General features: G+C 32.6%; 1 protein-coding gene across 4 annotated transcripts in view; it reads right to left on the reverse strand.

Annotated features, from left to right (window-relative positions):
• Positions 1–887: 887 nt before the first annotated feature.
• The window catches only part of LOC132731315 (brain-specific angiogenesis inhibitor 1-associated protein 2-like), a 42681-nt gene continuing 17552 nt past the window's right edge, over positions 888–26016 (reverse strand). Inside the window, exons 6-15 of one of the 4 annotated variants that reach the window (XM_060717479.1) lie at positions 21622–21753; positions 20862–20927; positions 17076–17261; positions 16196–16355; positions 13955–14132; positions 10188–10262; positions 9536–9686; positions 8570–8710; positions 5591–6183; positions 888–5276 (exon numbers count right to left, since the gene is read on the reverse strand). In XM_060717479.1, the coding sequence (XP_060573462.1) occupies positions 5198–5276; positions 5591–6183; positions 8570–8710; positions 9536–9686; positions 10188–10262; positions 13955–14132; positions 16196–16355; positions 17076–17261; positions 20862–20927; positions 21622–21753 (1761 nt within the window). In that variant the 3' untranslated portion in view covers positions 888–5197. The remainder of the gene's footprint in view (positions 5277–5590; positions 6184–8569; positions 8711–9535; positions 9687–10187; positions 10263–13954; positions 14133–16195; positions 16356–17075; positions 17262–20861; positions 20928–21621; positions 21754–26016) is intronic. The other 3 variants (XM_060717480.1, XM_060717481.1, XM_060717482.1) reach the window with 3 other exon arrangements.

Here is a 26016-nt window from a genome sequence, read left to right on the forward strand (position 1 = left end):
TCACCCTATCCATTATCGGTAGTGGCCAGAATGACGACACTTTTCATTAGACAAAAACTGACCGGACTCGCATGCGCACACAGTGCTGATGCGGGATTTTATATGATAGGTGACTGTCCGTCGTTCTGTTCGAGAGAAATTTCGTTTCTTTTAATTGACAAGGATAAAGGTTACACCAGTAGTACGATTAACGCTAGCTATACGCTCTGTAGTGATTTATTATAAATAACTGATTTAAAAATTCCTCTTCCCTAATTGACAAAGCAAAGTCAGAAATTTGTGAATCTTGTCTAATTGACCAGTATTGTTTGGACTGTGATCTACATTCATTTTAAATGTATTGCGCTGAAAATTTTAGCATCAGTTCAGTTTGTGACTTTGACCAAGTGACATACTTCTCATTATAGATGTTATGACTTTATAATCAAAAAGTACGTACGATAAAGGGCCACTATGACCATTTTGTTTGTAGATTCTGTAATGTCTGTTGTATTCCGATTAACTCGAACTTGAACATGCCAAAAACTTTTCGGATAGGAGTGCGTCTGCTTTTTAAAGTAATAATTAAAAATAAAATAATATAGTAATTCGTTACATAGAAATCGGACTTCATTAATTAATACAGGGCACTCCACTGCTAAAACTGATTTTATATTTCCTTCATTGCAATGTTACACTCAGTTTACATAATACCGTTCGTTCATTAGGGTAGTGCAGCAAGTCTATTGTGGGTGTTTTCGACGAACGTTTACTTCCTGGTTGTGACACTATAAACAACTTAGATATCTACACGTAATTGTTAAGAAATTTAAGGAAGGTAGATAAATATTCATGATTTAATTTCAGCAGATTTACAGAATATGCTAATATTAACAATAACTAAAACGTCTTCTATGTAATCTTTTATTTCAACAATATATACTTAAATACAATGTAAGAAATTATAACGGTTTTGTGTAATGAAACAAGTACCCGAATCCACACACATACGTAAAACTTTGTACATAACAATTAAACTTTAGCACCATGAATAATGTTACGTAAGTAGATGGAGATAATCAAGGGCAGCTTAATGGGTTGAATTTTTGTAAATATACACGGTATAAGAACTTTATTATTTGGCATATAATTATATTCACTTAAGATCACATTAACTAATACGGTCCCCCTAATAGATTTTCAGTCTCCCATGTTGAAAACATGCCGATAAACTATAAGATGTCCAGGAACATATTTAGTTTTCCCTGTCTCTTATGAATTGATAAAAATGCGTTTTTGAACTGGAAGTTAAAACAAACGAAACATTGTTAAATTACAATTCATTCAAATTGGCATATTTTGTCACGATCATCAGATGTATAATATAGATGTATTGATAATGGGAAATTACGTCATTTGCCACATGTTTCCAGTACAATGGAACATTGTCCAGAGACGTCACATGTAGTCACACACTTTATTAATGTCAACACAATGGTTATTATTTTTGAAAAGAATATTTTGCAGGATATGGAATACCATTTCAAATAAAGAATAGTCTTACTAATAATCAGTGCACAGGATATAGAGGACATTGAATGAGTGTAAGTTTAATACTGAATTTATTAAATTATATCATGCCAGCCTCTGGCGAGCATAATATTCTTTTCTTCGACGAGTTCAATAATTTTTGTATTAAACTTGCACGAATTTAATATTCTATTTATCACATACCCAAAAGAAAAACTGTTAAAAGTGAAAAAGTAACATATTCCATTTATATTTGTAGTGTGTAACGCTTACAAAATTTTACTGTAGCGCGTCTTTACACTATGTTTGTGTAACGCAAATGACGTCACGTCAAAATATATAGCCGTGCAATACCGTTCTTACGAGTCGCAAAATCGGCACGGGTATGTGATAAGAATCATTTATGGTATGAGAAGAATCTATAGGAATAGGTAACACAGTAAGTTTCCTATATTGCCTTTAATTAACTTTTTCTTAATAAATGCTCTTCACTATGTCCCTGTGGGGATGGGAGCAAAGTGCAAATATTCACAAAAAATATATAAAAATATGTTTCAATAAATTAGGTTAATTGGTCACAAATGTGGTCAAGTGTTGACCAGTCTTGGTTTGAATATCCTCTATGAAAAGTTTGATCTTGAATAAACAAGTGAAGTTGAAACATGTTGGTTAAATTATAGTAACAGGTGTCTTCTCACAGACTATCTTAGTTTGAATTACTATCACTCTCTATTTGCAATAATACAGCAAAGACACACATATATATATATAACCAAAATGGTGGTCTTGTTATCCAACTTTGTGCCATCTATCATTATATATATGCTATAATTGTTTTTTATATGAAAGATGATTTGAGTTGAGTTTTTTAGTTGTTTTTTTTTACCTATAAACACAAATGATGTTTGACAAAATACTCATTAAAAGTAAACACACTGCGAAAACATTATAAAACATTGTGTGTTTGTGTTGACTCAACTATAGACTAATAATGTCACAAATTAACAAGCAGAAACACAAACCAATATAAATATACTTAGAATTAAATTTTGTCTTAAATTTTCATTTCACCTTCATATTCATGCCTGGATCATTCTGCGTTGATCATTAATATCATGTACCTCTCAAGTCACCATAAAAACAAACTGTTTAAAAGTCTAAGAAAAAAAAATGATATCAAGCCTATAAATAAAGTTGAACTTTCCATATTTTGTCATCCTGGTTTCATTGTTTCAGATAAATCATGTGAAATAAGGCCAAAACATAAAACATATCAAGTATATGTATACCACAGAACACAAAGTTGTATGGTTTCAATATATACATAATAATAAAACTGCAAACATAGGTATTTTAAAAGCAAAAATTTTCTTAAAATAAACAAAGAGTTAAAGCTAAACACTTCATAATAGTAAACAAGAGCCTCATTATAATTAAGTATTATTAATGTTTAGATGTCATGAAAAGAAAACAAACAGAACAATTTACTAATAAAACAAGGATTTTACGCTAAGTGTCTCTTGACCTTGACCTTTGAATAATATTAAGAAGGAGTCATCTACTGGCCATGGGCAATGTCCCTACCAAGTGTCACAAATCTAGTCTTATTTCTTCTCAAGTTATTGCATGGATTTGAATGAGTGGGCAAGGATTTAACACAAAGTTTTACTATGACCTTGACCTTTGAATCACTGACCACAAGATAAATTGTGGTGATCTACTGGCCATGGGCAATGTCCCTATCAAGCTTCAACCTCAATACTTCTCAATGTATTGAACAGACAAGGTTTTTACACAAAATGTCAGTGTGACGTTGACCTACTGACCATAAAATCAACAAGGGTCATCAGGCCATGGGCAATGTTCATACCAAATTTCAGAAATCTAGGCTATATACCTTCTCAAGTAATCAAGTATTTTCCACTAAGTGTAACTTTGACCTTGAACTTTGACCACATGACATAAAAATCAAAAGGGCATGTGTCATCAATCTTCTCAAGTAATTGTGCAGATAAAGATTTTACACTCTGTTTCACTGTGACCTTGACCTACTGACTTCAATAAGTGTCATGTACTGGCCATGATTATGCTCCATGCTAAATTTGAAGACTGCACACACCCAATAAGCAACAAACTTTAATCATCCCAATGTTTTACAATGTTTGGGCTATAAAATATTTAACATAAGACTTTATAACCTAATTCATTAAACAAGGGAGGTGATTTCTATATATATATTGATAACAGTTGTTTGCGTCCCTTTAATACATTAATTGTACTTAAAATGGTATTTCACTCTCCCATAGCTCCCAGTACCAAGGGAGATAAGTCAAAAGAATTTACATATTTTAAAGTGTCAGAGTTACATGTATAGAGTCTGACCAGCAGCCTACAAATCTACACAGCCTTACAAGCTAAAAACCAAACTGTATTATAGACTGATAATATTATTATTGGAAACTCTCAAACTCACATTGAACAGTTCTATATTCAAACTTTATTTCACAAATTAGCTAGAATTATGTAATTAGAAATAGCCTAAACAAACTTTACTTCAAGACTGACATTAAAATAAGTATGGGCCATTTTATTCAAATAATAAAAAGTAAGAGACACATGATATTATTCTACCAGTACTTTGCATTTGTTATGATTAATCAGGAAAATGGATAACACGGTCATTTTTAATTGTTATCTCAAATTATGTGATTTATTAAAATTATTAAAAAATATTTTCACATTGGTTCAATTTAATCAGATATGATTAAAGATACTCAACAGAGCTTTAATGGGTATAAAGCTATATCTTATTTTTTTTTATAAAATCTAGTAACAGGAAAATTATGTTTTGATAATGTTATGGTTGATTCTCCCAAGAGTTGTAACATAGAATGTCTCTGTTATTTAACATATATAGATAGTGTATGTAAATAAAATAAAATGTTCCAAAACAAAATACATTGTATAATTATGCTGTTGTAAGTAGGATTTTAACTGATTAGCAATGATTTCAGACATGTGCATAAACAGCTCTAAAGAGATATTCAAACATACTGTATTTCTTTCATACAAGTATTTTGGAATTATTCTTTTTCAAAAAATTAAAATAATAAGTTTTGAAGCACATATATATAGCTTTATACACTTAAATTGATGACTACTAATAATGTATTACATAGAAAAGTTTATATAAATTATAATAGACCAACAAATCCACACTTATATAACAAGTGCTGAGATAACAATATTACAAATTTGTGTGCATATAACTGATAGTTCATCCTTGATAACAAGTATAACAGAACTATATATAACATAATAATGGAATGCTTTATAGATATGGTATAACATTAGTGCTTATATATACAATGTATGAACAAATGAATAAGTAAGTTAACATCTCAACAAACTATGATATACACTGGTGTGGTGGTAATCACAATAATTGAAAGATATTGTTTTCTGGCATTAGAGAATAGTTGATTCTGAAGGACAAAGAATAGCTCAAACCTTGCATGAAAAAACACATCCAAACATCAAGATGTAAGTATGGTCAACTGTAATTACAACAAATGTATCAAACTTAAACAATACCCATAATTAATAGCTTTCTCTATCTCATTCTTTCCCCCTGTCTCTTAGTTTTAAATCAATACTTAAGTCTGTGTAGCACTTTTTGTAGTCATCTTTAAAGCTTTGGTGCTGATCTGTCATTAGTTTTAGTTTGCCGAAGTGAAACTGAAGCAAACATCGGGTTACTACGGTAACTGAAAAATAAATACAGTAAGGAATTTATCTACATCTAGTTTGTAGACCAGACATTGAATGGATCAATATAAAAATCAGTAAAAAATCAGTTATTTATCTTCCTGAAAGTATTATTGCAGGAAACTTTTTATTTTATATGTAATGTCTACTATTCATTATACATGTTTTAAAATGCCACTGAATAAAAATAAAGTATATTTATTTGAAATATTCATGTATATCAAAATAAAGAATAACAGAATCCTTTATCAGAGTAAACACATGTACATCTGTATTGTAAACAGTTACTGGATATTTATTCTATAACACTTACTTGACATTTTCTTCGATTTCTGCATCATGTAGATCAGACCTGTTTGAGGTGGGTGGGGGTGGGGGTGGTTGACTGGGCTGTTGTCTTGCCGGACTTCCAAACCTTGATGGTGCCGTCATGTGAGGATTACCTGCAAGCTGTGCATTCTGCTGGGAATAAATTGACGCAGATGAAACATATGTTGATTGCTTATGCCCCGGTGTACCAGGTGCTGGTACTGATGGGGGCGGTGGTACACTTTGTTTGGTTATGACAGCTGGAGGGGGTGGTGGTGGAGGAGGGGCAGGGGGCGGAGATACTGGAGCAGGAGGCGGGGGTAATCCTGTCATACTTCGTAAACTTGTGGTTTGGGCAGGGAGGGTGCTGGATCTAGACTGCATCTGTGATGATGTTGTGTATGGGTTGTGGTGTGGGGTAGTGTGCTGGCTTGATAGCCTTGGTGGAGATGGGGGTGGAGGGAGGGGTGGGGAAACCTGTGGGCTGTAGCTGATGGCAGCACTCTGATGCGAGTTCTGCATTGGTCTCCCATTTGAGGTGTAGATAGAGGAAGTGTGGTGCGGAGACATTTCTCTCCCTGTATATAGGCTGTGCAGCTACAAAAGAAACAGTAATATATGATTAGTATGATAATTCCTTTATAATCATATCTTAAAATTGTTATAAATTTTACTGGTTTATATACAAGTACTAATTAAGTTCAATTTGTCAGTTTTGTACATTAATCTTTTAAAACATTTAAGCTTACAAAAAGTCTCAGATTACTTAACAACATAATTCAAAATAATCTAAATTTCAAATACAAAACATAACAATAATGCACATAACAACATGAATTTGATAAAATTACACATAATTTTAATAATTCATTTTCAAACAACATTTTAGGTATCAATTTCAGTTCATTCTTTATTAAAAGATATACATGAAAGACAAAGACAAACATGCCAAGAGTAATCAAATCACGTCCACTACCTCTGTTCAAAACACTGACAACATAATTATAAAGTCTGACGAAATTTACATTACAGTCAACTATCATTATCTCGACATCGCTTTTCTCGATATTTCGTTATCTCGATGAAATTTTGAAAGTCCCGATATTCTTCCTTCTTTGTCAATATTTGTTTATCTCGATATTTTTATTTCGATATTTTCAGTATCTCTATGTAAAATTTCAGCCCCATCAGTTATTTTCACACTATTATCCTTTGTTTATCTCGACTTACAGTTTTCATTCGTCTGTTCCCTTCAGATGTGTGAAAAACACAAACTAGACGATAATTGCTCAATAGCGTGTGTCATAATGATGATTATGTTTGTAACAAGTTAAGCTGTTTTTATAAAAGTTAATCTATTTAGCGTGTTGATTGACTTATGTCCAAAATGAGTGAATTTTACGTTCTTTATAAATATTCGAACACTGTATTAATTCGTTATGACTTTAAATGTAAATGAAATAGTGAAAGTATAGAAACGCTATCGTTGCAATATTGTTTCACAACATCACCACGAAATCAATCAGCGGTCGAACATCTCGAGAAAGACCCAATAAATAACTCTGGATGATATCCGGATCAACCACTCTGAAAACAATGTTTTCACTATATTGGTGTATTACTGAGTAAACCGCACTATGTGTTTTTATCACAGACACCCGTATTTCCGCTGGTAAACATCCGCTAATGTTACTTTGTTAAATATTGGCTAAGCCTATGATAACAAGACTTGGGGATATCATAGTTTATTTGACATAAGGTATGCACATGTCTTTTGTAAAAATCAGTTTCTGCCTTATTCAAACCCTAATATGTTTATCTCGAAATTTCGTTATCTCGATACTTTTTGGACGGTCCCGATGACTTCAAGATAACGAGAGTCGACTGTATTAGTGATTGAAATTGTAAAACTGACATGTCAATGTTCAATTTCTTTTACTTTTCCTACTTTATTGCAGAAATTTCAAGAACAGTTTTGTCATAAAAAACTATTGAGAATCTGAGAAACAAGAGCAAGGCACTAATACACTAAAAAATAGAATAAAAAGTTTTATGGTGTTATGTCTGTTACACACTTAACTTCTCAATAATGAAGATGAATAACTTTGTGATTGTGAGATTTTAATGTTATTTATACAAATATGTAACTATTTTCCACATGGAAAATGGGTATAACACTACAATAGATATCAAGTTATTCAGTGAACACTGCGGTAGCTGACAGATGGTAATGACAAACACAATACCGGATAACTACCAATGTTACCTTCCGGTGTTTACAAAGGGACAAAACTCCAAAAATTTAGCTTTCAGAATAATGCCCCTTGTCTTAAAACTGTATCTTGTCAGGATAAGCAAGTATTCTAAGTTTCATGTTGATATCTGTCAATCAACTTAATAAGTAATTTTGAAAAAGTTTCAAATTAAAAAATGTGACAACTAAAATAAATACAGCTTTCAGAATACTGCTCCTTGTCATACTGCAAGAATTGTTGAGGAAAGGGCTACATAAAGGGTTTTGCACAACAATGACAACAATGGCCCAGCACTCATAATATCATAGTCAAACTTTTTTCTTCGAAACAGACAAGCTAAAATAGCTTGAGAATCTGGTTTTATGCATAATATTGAAAATTAGTCTTCAATTGTTAAAAAATACTTGTGTTAATGTAAAATTTTTAGAAAGGGAATTCCTTGGTGAACAATGAAATAGATGATGCTTCTGTTGTTCATATCATTTTTTGTTACAAATTTACTTGAAAGGTATTTAAAGAAAATATCAAATAATCCAGACTACAACATGAGGTGCCTTAATAGTTTAATATTAAAATGCTAGTGTTAAAAAAATTTATCAAAAAAAATTACTGAACACATATGCTGAAAATGTAAAGACAATATAAGTCACACATTACATAAATACAGAATTACAATCAAGTTGACAGAAACGTCATAAGCATGCTGGGATATCCACTTTGACTGGTACCTGCTGTGTGTTGTCGATGGGAACAGGAATTGGTTGGTAGATGTTGTCACAGTCTGGCTGTGACAGGGAGGGGGCGGGATAATGTGTGTGGACAGGGGCTGGGTTGTAAGTTGTGTTAACAGGGACCAGGGGTCCACCTGCCTGAAACCAAACAGCAACTATGTTATATTCCAAAAAAAATAAATTGTTATATATATCCAATAGATAAATAAATAGATATTTAAATGAAAGTAAATGCTATGAGCAAAAACAAATAAAAAAAATTCTTTTTAACATAAATGTTTGGATAAATTAAATCCTGAATTAAATAATATTAATTTTTTTAATAATAAACCATGTCTAAAAACTATTAATCAAATAAAGAATAATAAATGTTTAAAAGCAATCATTCTGATTATTAATTTATAAGCAAAACACAAGGTTTAAACCATTTTCCTTAAGCCATACTGTAAGTCAATTAATTTATTTGCCATTTGAATTTTATAAGTAAACATTAGCATTGAGTAAAGTATTCAAGTTTCTATGTGGTGGGAAAATAATGTCAAACTAAATCTAATATGTAATTGTGCAGCATAAGGTGTTTTGTACATCAGTGTGCTTAAATATGCTGCAATACTTTGACAATAATACAACATATCATAATGATTCTGTTCTCTATGAACATTATATACATTGTTTAATATGTCAATCTGCTATCTTTATACAAACAACTATAAATTTTGGAACTGTCTGCATGAATCTCATTGTATAACTTGCAAAGTCTCTTAAGAGAATTAGAAATACTGAACATTTTTTATACAAATTTTCATCTTATTAAAGATCAATAATAAATTGTCGATACAATCCATTTTCAATGGCATATTTTTGCTTATTTATATTTCATTATAAAGGCAGTTATATTAATTGACAAACAGTGTGATGGGTAGTATGATGGAGTAAGCAAGAAGATATGAATTATGAATATACCTGTGGTGCTGATGTACCATGATGTGGTCCCTCATACAGAGACTTGGGTCGTCTAATGTTTCCAGGAACATCATGTTCATACTGGTGTGTGTACTCCGACAATGATCGACTGTCCAGTAAATCACCCATACTCTTATACCGCTGGTTAGGGCTACAGAAAACGTTCAACATGTATTAGTTTAACATTCATGGAATAGATTAGATAAAACAGTTTAAAATGCTGAACAACTTCATATCATGCCACAACTTTAATATTTACAGCTATGATATTTTTTTTACAGTTGCCTCATTACCCTTAACATATAAGCAACTCCTGTTGGGTATAAACAATTTGGTAAAAACTGGAATGTCAAAATTCAAGGCACTATGTCATATACTAGTAGTTGTATGACAATTTATTGATTATTAAACTGCATGATGGTTTAAAAGGAACATAAATATATAATACCACACATATATTGAGCATTAAATATGCATACTTTTATTTACTTTTAGCATTTTGAAAATATATTTTAATGTATCTTAACATGCCCAAATAAATACCAATCCATGACATTTTCAACCCATATTTCTAATCAGAAATTAGTTCCTGTAAGAATGTATGGTAGTATCACTGACAATATAATGTATTTATCTGTTATACACATCTTACCTCAATTTAAATTCCGGACTATCTTGACCAGTATTAACTACAGGCTGTGTGAAGGATAGAGGAAACCAACCCAGTCTGAAACAGAAGTTTACATTAATTAATTAAAATTTGTAAAATTTATAATTCAATCAGTGATTTGTAAGCTGATGAAACCATAATCTAAGTAAAAAGATGTATTTTCTGATTATTTTTTAGGAAATCATATATCTAATATAATACTAAAGCTGTGTCTGTAATTTTTATTAGAAAGGTCCATTAAGTTTGCTATTAATGTGTGATTAAAATGATGATTGAAATGGTGATTTTGTTTGGGATTTTTTTCAATATTTTTTGGTAAATAATATCATGTATGTGATATAAAATTTTACATTCTCTGTCATGTAGTCTTATATCAGTGAGCTCCCAGGCATGCCCAGTCTGGTTTAATACTTGAGTAAAATTGTATGTTCATGTATAAGAGCGCTTTTGTGGATGTTTGTGGAATTATGCAGAGGCATTTTTAGTAGCAGAAAACTTAAATAACTAATGTTGAAACCTTTTTGATTACATATAGTAAACTGATTTAGTCATAAATGGAATGCTGACTTAAGTATTTATCTCTATAATAACACCACATACCTAAAGCAGAACAAGATAAAAAAATATGCATTTTTCTATATTTGTTCCCTTAGCAGAATTCCTCGATTTCCCTGGACAGCCATTGCATTTATATATATACATAATACATGACTTGTCTAATATAACTCACTGATAATGTTTGCACTACAATATTTCAATATTTCTTTGCATTGAAAATGTTCGAATGTGACTTTAATGTCAAAATTACCAATGATACAGTGTGTGGTTAAAGAACTGATTTAAAAATTAACACATTAGAAGAAAAACACTTCAATGCAAATCTACAGGTCCAGTTATTTTGTGTCGCAAAAAGAATATGACATTTTGCTGTCAATTCATAACTTGTTAAGGAAAGAGTTATGGACTAGATTTATAAGTATGAATAAGTATGAAAAATATAACAAGAGCACCGCTAGGCGGAGCATTATATGCCTGAAAGTGATTTTTTTTTTTTTAGTAAAGATGAAGCATTTGTAAAAAATGGGAATTAAATAAAGTATTACCTCCTTCAATTAACAATCCTCCTTTGAAGTTTCAATATTGTGGCCCAAATGGAACTTAAGTTATGCCCCAGAAACTGTTTTCAATTCTTAGGTAATAGTGACCTTGACCTTTGACCTTGTGACCCCAAAATCATTAGGGGTCTTCTACCCAATATGGACAATCATACTATGACGTTTAAACACAGTAGGCCAAATGATACGTAAGTTATGTTCCGAAAACTGTTTTCAGTTTTAAGTTAATAGTGGCCTTGACCTTTAACCTTGAGACCCCAAAATCAATAGGGGTCTTCTACCCAATATGAACAATCATCCTATTAAGTTTGAATATTGTGGGCTAAATGGAACTTAAGTTATGCTCAAGAAACTGTTTTCAATTTCTAAGTAATAGTGACCTTGACCTATGACCTTGTGACCCCAAAATCAATAGGGGTCTTCTACCCAATATGGACAATCATCCTATGAAGTTTGAACACTGTGGGCCAAATGAAACTTAAATTATGCTCCGGAAACTGTTTTCAGTTTTAAGGTAGTAGTGGCCTTGACTTTTGATTTTGTGACCCCAAAATAAATAGGGGTCTACTAGCTAATATGAACAATCATCCTATGAAGTTTGAACACTGTAGGCCAAATGGAACTTAAGTTATGCTCCGGAAACTGTTTTCAGTTCTAAGGTAATAGTGACCTTGACCTTTGACCTTGTGACCCCAAAATCAATAGGGGTCTTCTACCCAATATGGACAATCATCCTATGAAGTTTGAACACTGTAGGCCAAATGGAACTTAAGTTATGCTCCGGAAACTGTTTTCAGTTTTAAGGTCATAGTGACCTTGACCTTTGACCTTGTGACCCCAAAATCAATAGGGGTCTTCTACCCAATATGGACAATCATCCTATGAAGTTTGAATATTGTAGGCCATATGGAACTTAAGTTATGCTCCGGAAACTGTTTTCAGTTTTAAGGTCATAGTGACCTTGACCTTTGACCTTGTGACCCCAAAATCAATAGGGGTCTTCTACCCAATATGGACAATCATCCTATGAAGTTTGAACACTGTAGGCCAAATGGAACTTAAGTTATGCTCTGGAAACTGTTTTCAGTTTTAAGGTCATAGTGACCTTGACCTTTGACCTTATGACCCCAAAATCAATAGGGGTCTTCTACCCAATATGGACAATCATCCTATGAAGTTTGAATATTGTGGGCCAAATGGAACTTAAGTTATGCTCCGGAAACCAAATTGCTAACGAACGGATGGAAGTACGTCCGGACGGACGCCAGGGGGTATAACATAATATGTCCGAAATTCTTTTGGGCATATAAAAATGACATGACAGCTCATGCCAGATCCTATTGGTATATATATATATATAGATGAGTTAACAATACAGAGCAAAATGCTTTTCTGATACATCACTGTGTATAAAGCTCTAGAAATATTGACAATTTGTCAATGGTTTTAAAAACTGAAGCAAATGAAAATACAAGAACGTAACATGTATCTAAATCTATGCATTACATCATAATAAACTTTGTATAAGCTGTGCAGCAATGAAAAAAAAACTCTTTAGAAGTGAAGCTTTATTCTACACTGATGCAGTAGAAATCAGCAAGGTGCTATTACTAAAAGAAGTTTGCTACATTAAAAATAGAATAACAGTTTAAATATTTGTTCTCAGTAACTGTTATATACAATGTATATACTGTAGTAGAAAAAAGTATCAGTCTCTTAGATTTTAAAACCGTTAATTCACCTTTATATGGGTAGGTAATACATTCTAAATCTTATGCTTTGAGCCCCTATGCCTGCAAATCTAATTCTTTGTTGAGCTAAATAGGTATACCAATAAATCGCAAAACAAGTGGCCTGAGCCAATTTAATATTATTCCTTATTTAAACACTTAATTACCAAATTCATTTTATCACTTTTGGAATGAAGTGTATATTGCTGAGATTACTATTTCAATCATTTGTTGACATATAAAACCTGGCAGAAAAATGCAAAATAAGAACAAAACAATGTACAAGTATCTGTCATTCACATTTTAAAATGACAAAGTAGTGCATTTGCTGTGATTTATCATTCATATATTACTATCAGGAGTATAGTAATATCCAGCATGTATACTCACGAAGTTGAAGGATGAAATCTGACTGAATGAGTTCTAGGGCGACTTCTTTCATTAAAATAAAATAAACATCAAATTTTACTGTCAACTTGTTCAATTTACCTAAAGATATTGTATTCAATATGTTTTGTAAAGTTTGGCACTATGGGGCTGGAAATTAGTCTTTTGCAAATTAGTGCATTTAGTTTCAAATTGCCAATTAAATTTGTTGGAAGTGTAATTTCTAATCATCATTCAAACATTGATAAGCTTAGTATTGGTATTATACAAGTACATAATTATTGGCTAATACAAAGTTCATAACTAACAGACTGTATTATATTTTGTACCGACTTAAAAAATGCTCTCAATCATGTCAAGGGGCAATAACTCAGATAAATCATATCTATCTAATATTACCAGTGAATTATATAGATTTGACAGATCTGGTGCACGAATACTGCTGTAGTAGTTCCCCCTTTAAAAACAGTATAAGGAAAATAACAAAATGAGTTAACTTTCTTTCATTTATGCTTACTTTTGCGAGTTGCTGTTTTGCCCATATTGCCAACCATCAGAGTTCTCTCCCATGATGGTAATCAAATCTCCATCCATAAAACTTAACTGGTTGTCCACACTGGCAGTGAAAGTGTACATAGCCTGTACTTGGCTTCGTGGGGGCAATGGAGCTGCTGTCCTAGGTGGCAATGTCTGGCCTGAATATATAAATACAACAAATATCAGTAAAAACTGTGTATTACCTTCAAATAACAATCACAAATTTGATATGTTATATATGTTTATTTATGATTTGCATATTTTATACTGTTTGCAAGATCCTATGGCTAGTTGTTACTTTAAAACTTACTAAAGTTTTAAACACATGACCATGTTCTTGAACTTGGTGTTTCTTGAAATGTTTTTGATGTAATAAATATTTCTTGTCAAGTAAATCAATTCTACGAGGGTTGTTCAAAAAGTAATAGGACTGCAGCTCTACTGTTCATATTTTTTCATCTACGTACACGAGTTTACAAAAATCGAATATCGGAATTTGTCCTCTATATACAGTGAAAAAATCAATACAATATGTTTAAAAACAACAATTCTGTACAACTTACAAATGACAAGGGGTACGCGACCCGGCGCACGCTAATTGTTAAATAAATGACGTTCATGACGTCGCAAAATAAATTCAAAATGTAAACAGCGTCATTCTTTCTGAAATTATTCTCCACAATGTTCTAGGTGCTTGAATCATGTACATGTAACTATAACCAGAACTCATCTGTGGTGATGTAGCGAAAAAAAACAATTGCATTTTCATTTCTTTATTCGAAACATGCCCGGTGGCCGGCAACTTTCGGTTTGATCTCGTGATTTTGAGTATTCTGGAAGCTAAACGGGCATGGACATATAATTTAAATGACAACGTGATTTATATTATTTATTTACACATGCCATCTTACATTCTTAAAACAATATGATTATGTACAGTAAATTAAAAATGCTTTTTAATTGAAAAATATTCTCTTTTTCTGATCACAGGCTATCATTTATTAAACGAAATCGAGAAAAATTGATACCAATAATTACCGCGTATCATTATCAAATTTATTCAATGATAACACACACATATATATATATCTAATAAAATAAAATAGTGTTTAAAACAAATTTCCCCTATTCAATAATTTTCTTAGAACTGAAACAGTAAACCCGATGCAAACATCAAACATGCCGGACAGTTCGCGGACTGTATATCGCCGATACATTTGTAGCGCTATTACAAAATTAATTAACGTCTCTTACGTCCGTCAATTTTCCGCTTTCTCCCTAGCCCTTTCGTGTCTGTGATCTCATATTCACCGTCTTTGAACTGCTTTCCCAAGCTGAAAACGAGTGTCCTAATTGCCTAATTATTGTTCTGTGAAAATTTAATCTTTTCATACGTAGCTAAAGGAGTAGGGCCTATCTGTTGGCAAAATTTAATGATCGTACACATTTTAAGTTTTTCAACGAACGTCATTTTTCTACATTTAACGCGATTATCACTGCTGTTCAAAACGTTATAGTTTAGCGATTTCTTGTCTGAATGACGTCAAATTTGGACAACATGACACCTATATCTGATAAAATGTGTTGGTGAAATATTAGGGGGAAAAGACAACATATTATGAATAAACTGAAAGTACAAATTAGCGTCAAAATATTTTTGATGCGCTGCGCCGGATGCGTGTTACCATGGTTATTTAATATCACAGGGAATACGCGTTTAGCACAATAATTCAATAAACTCATGCTGAAATTGTAGAAAACAATTAACTTTTGCCGTGGATATGAAAGTATTTAAAATCTAATGGAATATGGAGACATAAGACTCTTAGTCCTATTACTTTTTGAACAACCCTCGTATAATGTACATCTAAGTATTTCTTTATCAAGCATATAATAACAACCATTTGAATTAAACTAAATTGGATTTACAGCAATCTCTTCAACATTTGAGCCGTGTCACGACAAAACCAACATAGTGCGTTTGCGACCAGCATGGATCCAGACCAGCCTGCGCATCCGCGCAGTCTGATCAGGATCCATGCTGTTCGCTATCAGTTTCTCTACTTGTTAAAAGGTTTAAAAGCGAACAGCATGGATCCTGATCAGACTGTGCGAATGCGCAGGCTGGTCTGGATCCATGCTGGTCGCAAACCCATTATGTTGGTTTTGTCATGACACGGCTCAATTTCATTAAAGTTTAACTGTCACACTATTAACTTACTTCCATCAAAATGATTTGACTGTCTGTACAAATCATGTGTACTCTTTGACCTTCTAAACTCGTTGTTTAGTGACAATGACTGCGTTTCCTGACCATCTCTAAGAAGAAATCCATTGCTATGGTAACCAGGGCCACCATTCATTGGTTCATATGGCTCGTCCTATAGATAAATATAATGATGATATTTAATTATGTCTTCATTACATACTTATATCACATATATACCATGCTCACCTTTGGGTTATATACTTTTACTGCAGAAAATTATTGAAATCTAGGAATTTCATGCTGAATATGTCTAATTTAAATAAGAGAATGTACAATTCCCTATTACTGATCAAGTTATTTTGGTCCTTTCTTACAATTAAATGACAGTGTTTATGCTGTGTTTACCTATAGAGTGTAAAGTTTAAACATATACATCATGTATCTTCTCTATATGAACCAAAAAGATATCTAATAATTTTACATTTAAAATGAGAGTGTAACAATTATCAGCATTTTCAAAGATCAAATTTGAGCATAATATATCTTTAATGTTTTACATATTTACAATTTATTGTAAAAAAAAAGAACAATTTCTTATTAAATTTACCATGAAATAAAGCAACTAAAAACATAAAATAATTTAACAACTAATAAAGCCTCCTATGGACAAGAATGATTGTAAAAATAAACTTTCACCTTACACCAGAAATAAACTAAATTCTAATTGATCTATGCAGAACTACCAGAGTAATTGTTGTTAGTTAAATTTCGCAAGCATTTGTCGATAATTTTTGTTTTATTTACTTTGTTCTACATAAAACTTCAATGTGACAATTCTATTACCACAAAGTGGCTTAAATATGACATGTGAAGATTATTTAGAAGTATATACCATATATTCCATGAGAAGTTGGTCTGCTGATGGAGGCAGAACATGAGGATTTGAACTCATCTGTCTCCATTCTGGTAGTGGTGAGTAAACATCTACTCCGTGCCGATGCCCGGCTAATTTCAGCTGAGAAATTGCACACAATCGTTGTAAAACAAAACAATGACATCTTCGCTCTTCAAGCAATGCCTGCGTATAAAAAAATTGATACCATATTAAGTTTTCCTACTATGATTGGAAATGCCAATTATAAAGAGAAAACAACAAGACACTGATTGAAATGTCACACATGACATTATACAGTTTTGTTGTTCTTTATGATCATTTACAAAATGACACTGCAGTTTTCATTAACAAAAACAGCTCCTATTGTTTTGATCAAAACCAAAAAGGGACATTTTTTCATTTAAAGCTGGATTAATGAAGGAAAAATATATATGTCTACTTCCCTATAATGAAATTATACACAATAATCAATACACTATTTTCCCTTCATTGTTACCTAGGTTTCCAGGCTCTCTGACAATACAGTGTGTCAAATGATTGAGTGAATTGTCACAAAACAGCTCTGTTATAAAACACACCTTGCAACTGATGTTGTACAGCAATTTAATTACCTCCCTGGGGAAGAGCGCTCTTCAACCTTGTAAGGCTGAATCAATACCATTCCTAACATAACATCAACATTTCCTATTCACTGTATTATTTATACTGAGGTATAGTAATCATTCTTGTTCTCAAATAATTTGTGTTAATTGACTTATATACCTAAATATCACTTTATTGCTGTGATGGTACTCTTTCTACTATACATGATTTGCTTACTTTAAAACTGATGGATGCATGATTTGTGTTATGTCTGTTTCCTCATATGTGTTCTTTTGGCAAAGTATGAATCAATTCAGTAAATAATTAACACAGTTGACTATTTAAATAAATTTCAATAATTTGACCTTGATGGTCACCAGGTCAAATAAAGCCCAATGTCATATCTGAATTATTCAACATATGGGTTAAGCAAGTGGGTTACCGAATATAGCAAATCAATAAATAAATTACAGAGTTATGGCCAATTATTGCACAGTGCTAGGTCAAGATCAAATGAAGGTCAAGGTAAAGTTTAATTAAATCTTCTTTAATGTCTTGCCCCAAGGATTGTTGTGCAAAAGTATGAAGACATATACCGGTACATTCATTATTTATGAAGTTAAAGCTAATTATAGATAATTAATTTGACATTAAAATAATTTGACCTTCAAGGTCAAGGTCATTTATGAGTTAAGGTCATAATCAATATGGTCTATTTGAAAGTCATGTCCAAGGGATTATTGTGCCTAAGTATAAAGACAATCCATTTATTAATAACAAAGTTATAGCCAATTATACATGTAGTAAAAAATCAATCCAAACATTTGACCTTGAAGGTCAAGTTCATTTATGAATCAAGTTTAGTCTGGTCTGCATTGTACTTGAAGGTCTTGTCTAAAGGGCTGTTGTGTCCAAGTATGAACAATTCATTAGAAAATAAAACAAGGGCAACATTGTCGCTATATACGCCCCTCACAGAAGTTTTTGACAGAGATGTGGGCATTAAAGATATGCATATAGGAGATATGCTTTGGGCAATATCTGGAAAGTATCTGGATATTATATCATCTCTAGTGATTTTGACCTTAATATCATGTGTCACACTTGTAGTCATGATAGTTATCATTTGTGTTACAATCCATCAATAAATGATGACTAAATGGTCCCCATTCACAAACTTTGACCTCTCTATGTGACCTTGACTTTGGTAGTAGGGACCTGGAATATATGCGCAATAAGCCTCACAATGGTGAACATTTGCGCCAATTTACATTAGAATCCCCTGATGAATGCAGAAGTTTGGCTCAGAACAAGCATTTTTCAATAATCTCTAAGTGTGACCTTAACCTTTAACCTAGAGACCTGGTTCATGCATTTGACACTGCTTCTCATAGTGGTGAACAGTCCTATGAAGCTTCATTAGAATCCCACCATGCTTAGAGGAGACATGCTCTTGACAAAATTTCAATATTTTATCATCCTTAGTGACCTTGAGCTTGTATATATTAACCTAAATTACATTTTTCACACCAGTAGTTATGATAATGACCATTTGTATTTCAATCCCTCAATAAATTATTACTTAATGGTCTGAATAAACATTTTCATATTTTTATCTGAACTTTTACCCCTATGTGTTACCTTGACCTTGAATGCAGGGACCTAAATTTTGCATATGACACTCCGACTCATAATGGTGAACATTTGTGCAAAGTTCTATTGAAATCTCTCTATACCTGTAGAAGTTTTACTCAGGACAAGTGTTTTTCAATGAACTCTAAGTGTGACCTTGACCTTTGACCTAGAGAACTGGTTCATGCCAATGACATTGCTTCTCATAGTCATGAACATTTGTATGAAGTTTCTAAAACTTTTTTAATGAATTAAAAGATGTGAAAAACGTTGGCCTTATGCCTGTGAAGATGCCACCTTAAATTATTTGAGCTACAAGATATTTGAGTGATGTAGTAAAGTTCAAACATTGTGCTTGCCCATTTTTGAAATATGTTTTTGTGTTTGTTATGCACTGTATTTTAAGTTTCAGCATACTGATGATAGAAGCAATCACTGATATTTTTATGTACATGGCTGTTGTTTTTATTTAGAAGTACTAAATCATCTGAGAATCATGAAATGGAAATAAGGTAAGAATTCAACCAACAGAAATCTAGTAGTCAATTTACTATACCAAGAATTTTGTTCCAAATTAATAAAAGTTCTTTCAATGTCAGTAAATTGTAAACTTATGTTAACTGTTGACTGAACTTCCATAAAATTCATGACAGTCACAGGTTAGCACACAATTTGTCTACAAAGAATGTACACAATATCACACTGGGTGCCTTTAATGGTTTTATTAACTGACTGAGCGAACCTTATACTATTTTGGGCACAATTTGTTTGTTGGGACTTAATTTCATGGTTGACCTGTTCCAAGAAATCCACAAAAATAAATCACCCACAATTACTAATGATTTTACAGTAGGTCTAAAATGCAAAACAAATCTCGCAGATATTCATGTTCTCTTTAATTCTGATCATTCATGATTTTATCACTTTTGTTTCCAGTTTCAGCTTACATTTATAACAAGACATGTCAAATATATAAAACAAATAAACAAAATATAAATGTGTTCAACACAAATAGATGTAATTAAGACAATTGATAGTTCTATTAAAACACATTGTGATTATCTGAGAAATATTTTATTTTTCAACAATATGTTACCATGGAGATAACCTAAGTAAAACCTGATACAAAATAGATATATTCAAGCTAGAAAGATAACAGTTTGAACATACAAATAGGTAAAATCAGCGACAATTTATTGACAACACAACAGATGTGGATCATATCATTAAAGGCATGATTTCCTTAATACAAGGACTACATTTATATCATCATTTTATGTATATGAGATGTTTCTAGATGAGTATTTCCATCAGCATCAATATTACAAAATGCAAAAACAATGACAAGGAAGAAGAATTTCAATATCAGTACCTGACTTTAGTTATATGTATTAGATATCAAATCATGATGATGTTTTAAATTGATGCTGTGGTTTTCAATGTTTGCTTAGAAACTGATACTTCCTAAAATAGAAGCAGATGGATCAATATTGCAAAACACATAAATGTCTTGCCTAGAAAACTCAAGCAATGGGTGATGTTTACCTAAAAATAATATAGTTTACCTACCAGTTTTAAACCTTGTATTCTGTACTTGTCTAATTTTTCTTGGCACTTCCCTAAAGTCCTCATATACTGAAAAAATAAATTAATATACAATAAAGTAAAAAAAAATAATCTGGCAAGATCTGAGGAGATCTCTCAAGAGGATTGAAAACAGGAAATAATAATGTATGTAGTAAACTATGAAACAGCCATGATCATCGGGCAGGAGATTGTGCTGAAATATTTTGTACCTTTTTTAAAAACCAAAGACATACAGAACAATCCCACCATCTTGCCTTGGGATTTGAACTGTGCTTCTAGCATACAAACAAATAAGCATAATTTCTCTAGTCCACTTAGCCAAAGACTTGAGTCCCTGACTCAAATGTAAGAGTTTATATTTAATTAAGGTATACACTCATAATGTAACCCTCCAAATATATTGATACTTCTGATCTGAATTTTAATGGTATCCTCTGCTTTAACATCTTCAGTATCGTTGCACATGACTAGTAAACATTAAAAAACAGTTACACTTCTTTTAAAATCGGCTTAGGATTTATCCTGTGAGTTTTGTAAGTTTTGTAATGATCCTGAGAAAACTGAACAAAAGAAGCTTGATACCTTTAACTCTTGATGAAAAAGTCTTAATGGAGTCTACTTTGAATAGACAAGAAAAGACAGAAGAAATCAACAGTGTTTTGAAATATTGGCATACCTTTTCATCATGTAAATTGAAATATTTCAGTTATAATAGTTAAAAGCATTTGACCACTATAGTTACCTGAGCTTCTTTCTCATTGTCATACACCAGTTTGTTTTTTGTTTTCTTCCTGAATTTCTTTAATGATTCACAAGCTTTGTTGTAGGGTGACAATACAACTTTGTGTTCCTGTGAGTACTTTCTTGCATCCGACTGAATATAAGCAAAAATATGATATCACGAAAATCTGTTATCAACCTGATTCTAATTAAATTTAGTTAATTTACGAATTACCATTTTGTAAACCTGAAATCAGACTTAATATGTACGTACATTAAGTAACAAAGTGAGATCTTATTAAAATACAAGCTACATCACTATACCTAAGGTAACATGTGATGTGTAGGTATAGTCTCATGTTGAGACCTCAACTATGAAACTTAAAGCGACACAATACAGAAGTATAATGTTACTTCTCTTACACCCATCATCACATGATATCAATAAAAAACAAATTGTCAATAAAAAAATCCATTTCTTTCAGAGCTGAAAGTGTAGTCTAGGAGATAAAAGCTTTATCATAAGTCACCTGTATAAATTGTGTTTCTTAATTGCAAAAGGCAAAGCAAAGTTCAAAGCTATTAGCATCATGCAATACGAAAAAAATTGTATAAAAACATACTTGCAAGATAAACATTGGAGCTAGGGGCCTAGATCTTGCACATGACACAACATCATATCATGCAACTCAATTGTGCCCTCCTCTATCGCATGACAGAGTTATTGGCCAGACAAGATTTTCTAAGTGCTGACCTTTGACCTCATCAATGCATGACCTTGCGAATCATACATCGTCATATCATATTTCACATTTGTGCCAAGTTATTTCAAAATCCCTGGATGCATGCCAGAGTTATGGGTCGGACAAGATTTTCTAGCTGCTTTTTTTTTTTTTTTGTGATGCGTTTATTTATGGTCGCCGCCGGAAAGCCCATATGGGTGACCGTACACTCAAGTCGAGTCATCTTCGAGCGTCCCGCCGAGATTTTTCGTCGATTTTTTTCCAGCTTTATTGGTGGAGGAATACCCCAGTTGCCCCTCCGAGCATTGTTTCAGGCACGAGCGGGCACCTGGGTAGAACCACCGACCTTCCGTAAGCTTCCTCACATGAAAGATTTCGACCCGAGTGAGGATCGAACCTACAGTGGTGAGGGACCTGTGATCTCAAGTCAATGACTTTAACCACTCGGCCACAGAGGCCCCTAGCTGCTGATATATGACCTCTACTTATGACCTTGACCCTGGAGCAAGGGGTCTAGGTCTTGCACATGATATTACATCTCATAATGCTAAAAATTTGTCCCAGGTAATTTTAAAATCCCTTGAAGCATGACAGAGTTATGGGCAGGACAAGTTTTTCAAACACATACACCCAGACACGCACAGACATGCGCCAAAATGGATTAGGGGCTATTTCACTTGTCATTTTCTTTTGTTAAATAAAGGGCAATTGCCCCCTTTTTTTTATTGTTTTTTATTGTTGCAAAATGAATTATATGTTCTCTTTTGACCTGTGTAAAGTTAAATGGCCCAATATTCCTATTCAGTAGCGCAGACGGACAGACAACCAGACTAACAAGAGTAACCCCCTTGCCATTATCATGATGCGGGCATAAAAAAAACCAAAACAGTTAAGACGTACTGACCTTAAACCTGACTAAATTTCAAACAGAAGAAAGCCTGATATTTTCCCAACAGCAAATAATAATTTATGTAAATAAATATCATGAAAAACAAGATTAAATAGGTTATTGGTTGCCTAAATTTTGAACTGACTGCATTCAAATATTTATCAGATATCAAAAAGAAACAATACATTATCATAATGTTTAGCTTATCTAAGAACAATAATGAATTTATTGTCAATACCATAGTAAAAGTTATTTATCAGATTTTATCTTCATTTTATTTATTCGCCAATACAATACAGTCATGTACATGTACTTACACAATTTAACTTTTGAAATTTCAATCATGTATTCTTGTCAACCATAACTATGGTGTATTTCTGACTTTTGTTGATGATTTTAAAATGAAAATTCAACACATCTTACATGAGTGATATATTCCTCTTCAAGAAGAACTTACTTCGGATGATTTAATTAGCCATTACTAAATTTATGTCTAGTTGTGGGCAGTTTCCATATCTGGATCTGCTCATTGTCAATTGTAGGGATATTAAGATGACAAAAAAAAGTTTGTCAGCGATCATTATAAATCCTGGTCATACAATATAAAATGTTCTCTATACTGGTGGCAAGCAGGATATAAATGTGTTGTTTGTTTTGTGGGTTTTTTTTTCCAAAAAATTTCATATTTAGAAGACTTGTAACCAAAATGGTTGCTTCCATGAATTTTCCTTCCATCAAATTTTGCTTCTTTCTTAATTTTTACATGTATATCAAAGGAGAGCTTATTTCGAAACTTACAAAGTATTATACTTCCAAATATTACTAGACAAATACTAGAATCATCATACATGGTATATCTAGATTATATAAAAAATTCAAACAGCATTTTAAATGACTTCATGCACTACATTCTTCAGATAAGCATCAATTATTGAGCAGCCAAATACGGAGATATTAGCACTATCTTTTGACCAATTGAGGTCACCGAGAATACAACCTGACAACAAACTATGATAAATCATACCCTAAGTGAAAGTCATAGGGTATTTTATCAATTAGTAAATATTTGACTACTACTTGACAAGTGAATAAGTTAGAGCTGCCCTTTTTTGTTTCTTCTACTCAATGATGATACAGCCTTCATACATTAATCTTCAATATTATTAATGACTGGCTTACTTTTAAAATCTCATTCATTTCTCATCTCACGCCATTTCTTTTCTAAATTACGGAAGCAATCCTTATTAAGTGCAGATTCAAATGTTGACATTACAGAAGGTTACTGGCCTAGTCTGATTCTTGGCTCACCAAATGCTAGCCTGGGATATTGACCACATCTAATTTTTGTAACACCAAATGCTAGCCTGGGATATTGACCACATCTAATTTTAGCCACATCAAATGCTGGCCTGGGTTATTGACCACATCTAACTTTTGCCACATCAAATGGTGGCCTTGGTTATTAACCACATCTAACTTTTGCCACATCAAATGCTGGCCTGGGATATTGACCACATCTAACTTTTGCCACATCAAATGCTGGCCTGGGATATTGACCACATCTTATTTTAGCCACATCAAATGCTAGCCTGGGATATTGACCACATCTAACTTTCGCCACATCAAATGCTGGTCTGGGATATTGACCACATCTAACTTTTGTCACATCAAATGCTGGCCTGGGATATTGACCACATCTAATTTAAGCCACATCAAATGCTAGCCTAAGATATTGACCACATCCAATTTCAGCCACATCAAATGCTGGCCTTGGATACTAAACACATCTAATTTTAGTCACATCAAATGCTGGCCTGGGATATTGGCCACATCTTATTTTAGCCACATCAAATGCTGGCCTTGGATATTGACCACATCTTATTTTTGCCACATCAAATGCTGGCCTGGGATATTGACCAAATCTAATTTTAGCCACATCAAATGCTGGCATGGGATATTGACCAAATCTAATTTTTGCCACATCAAATGCTGGCCTAAGATATTGACCACATCTTATTTTTGCCACATCAAATGCTGGCCTGGAATATTGACCAAATCTAATTTTTGCCACATCAAATGCTGGCCTGAGATATTGACCACATCTAATTTTTGCCACATCAAATGCTGGCCTGGATATTGACCACATCTAAATTTTGCCACATCAAATGCTGGCCTGAGATATTGACCACATCTTATTTTTGCCACATCAAATGCTGGCCTAAGATATTGACCAAATCTAATTTTAGCCACATCAAATGCTAGCCTGGGATATTGACCAAATCTAATTTTTGCCACATCAAATGCTGGCCTGAGATATTGACCACATCTTATTTTTGCCACATCAAATGCTGGCCTGGGATATTGACCAAATCTAATTTTTGCCACATCAAATGCTGACCTGAGATATTGACCACATCTAATTTTTGCCACATCAAATGCTGGCCTGGATATTGACCACATCTTAATTTTGCCACATCAAATTCTGATCTGGGATATTGATCTGGATGATATTGACCTGGGCTCATACCAGTAATATAACTTGAGCATTACTATTTGTGATCCAGGGATAATGTTAAAGGATAAAAGTAATGACCTACATGTTCTATATACAATTGTGAAACAATATTTCTACAGTGACATAGTCTTATCAAGAAAATATAAAGAATATCTCACATTAACCCTGTTCTTAGTTACAAGCAGTTATAAATATGATGTATCTAAGAAACCTTTCATGTATCTAAGAAACCTGTCTTATATCTATGAAACCTGATTGTATCTAAGAAAC

This window comes from Ruditapes philippinarum, unplaced genomic scaffold, assembly GCF_026571515.1.
Source record: "Ruditapes philippinarum isolate M1 unplaced genomic scaffold, ASM2657151v2 ctg1904_1_1_1_1, whole genome shotgun sequence".
NCBI classification, from domain to species: Eukaryota; Metazoa; Mollusca; class Bivalvia; order Venerida; family Veneridae; genus Ruditapes; species Ruditapes philippinarum.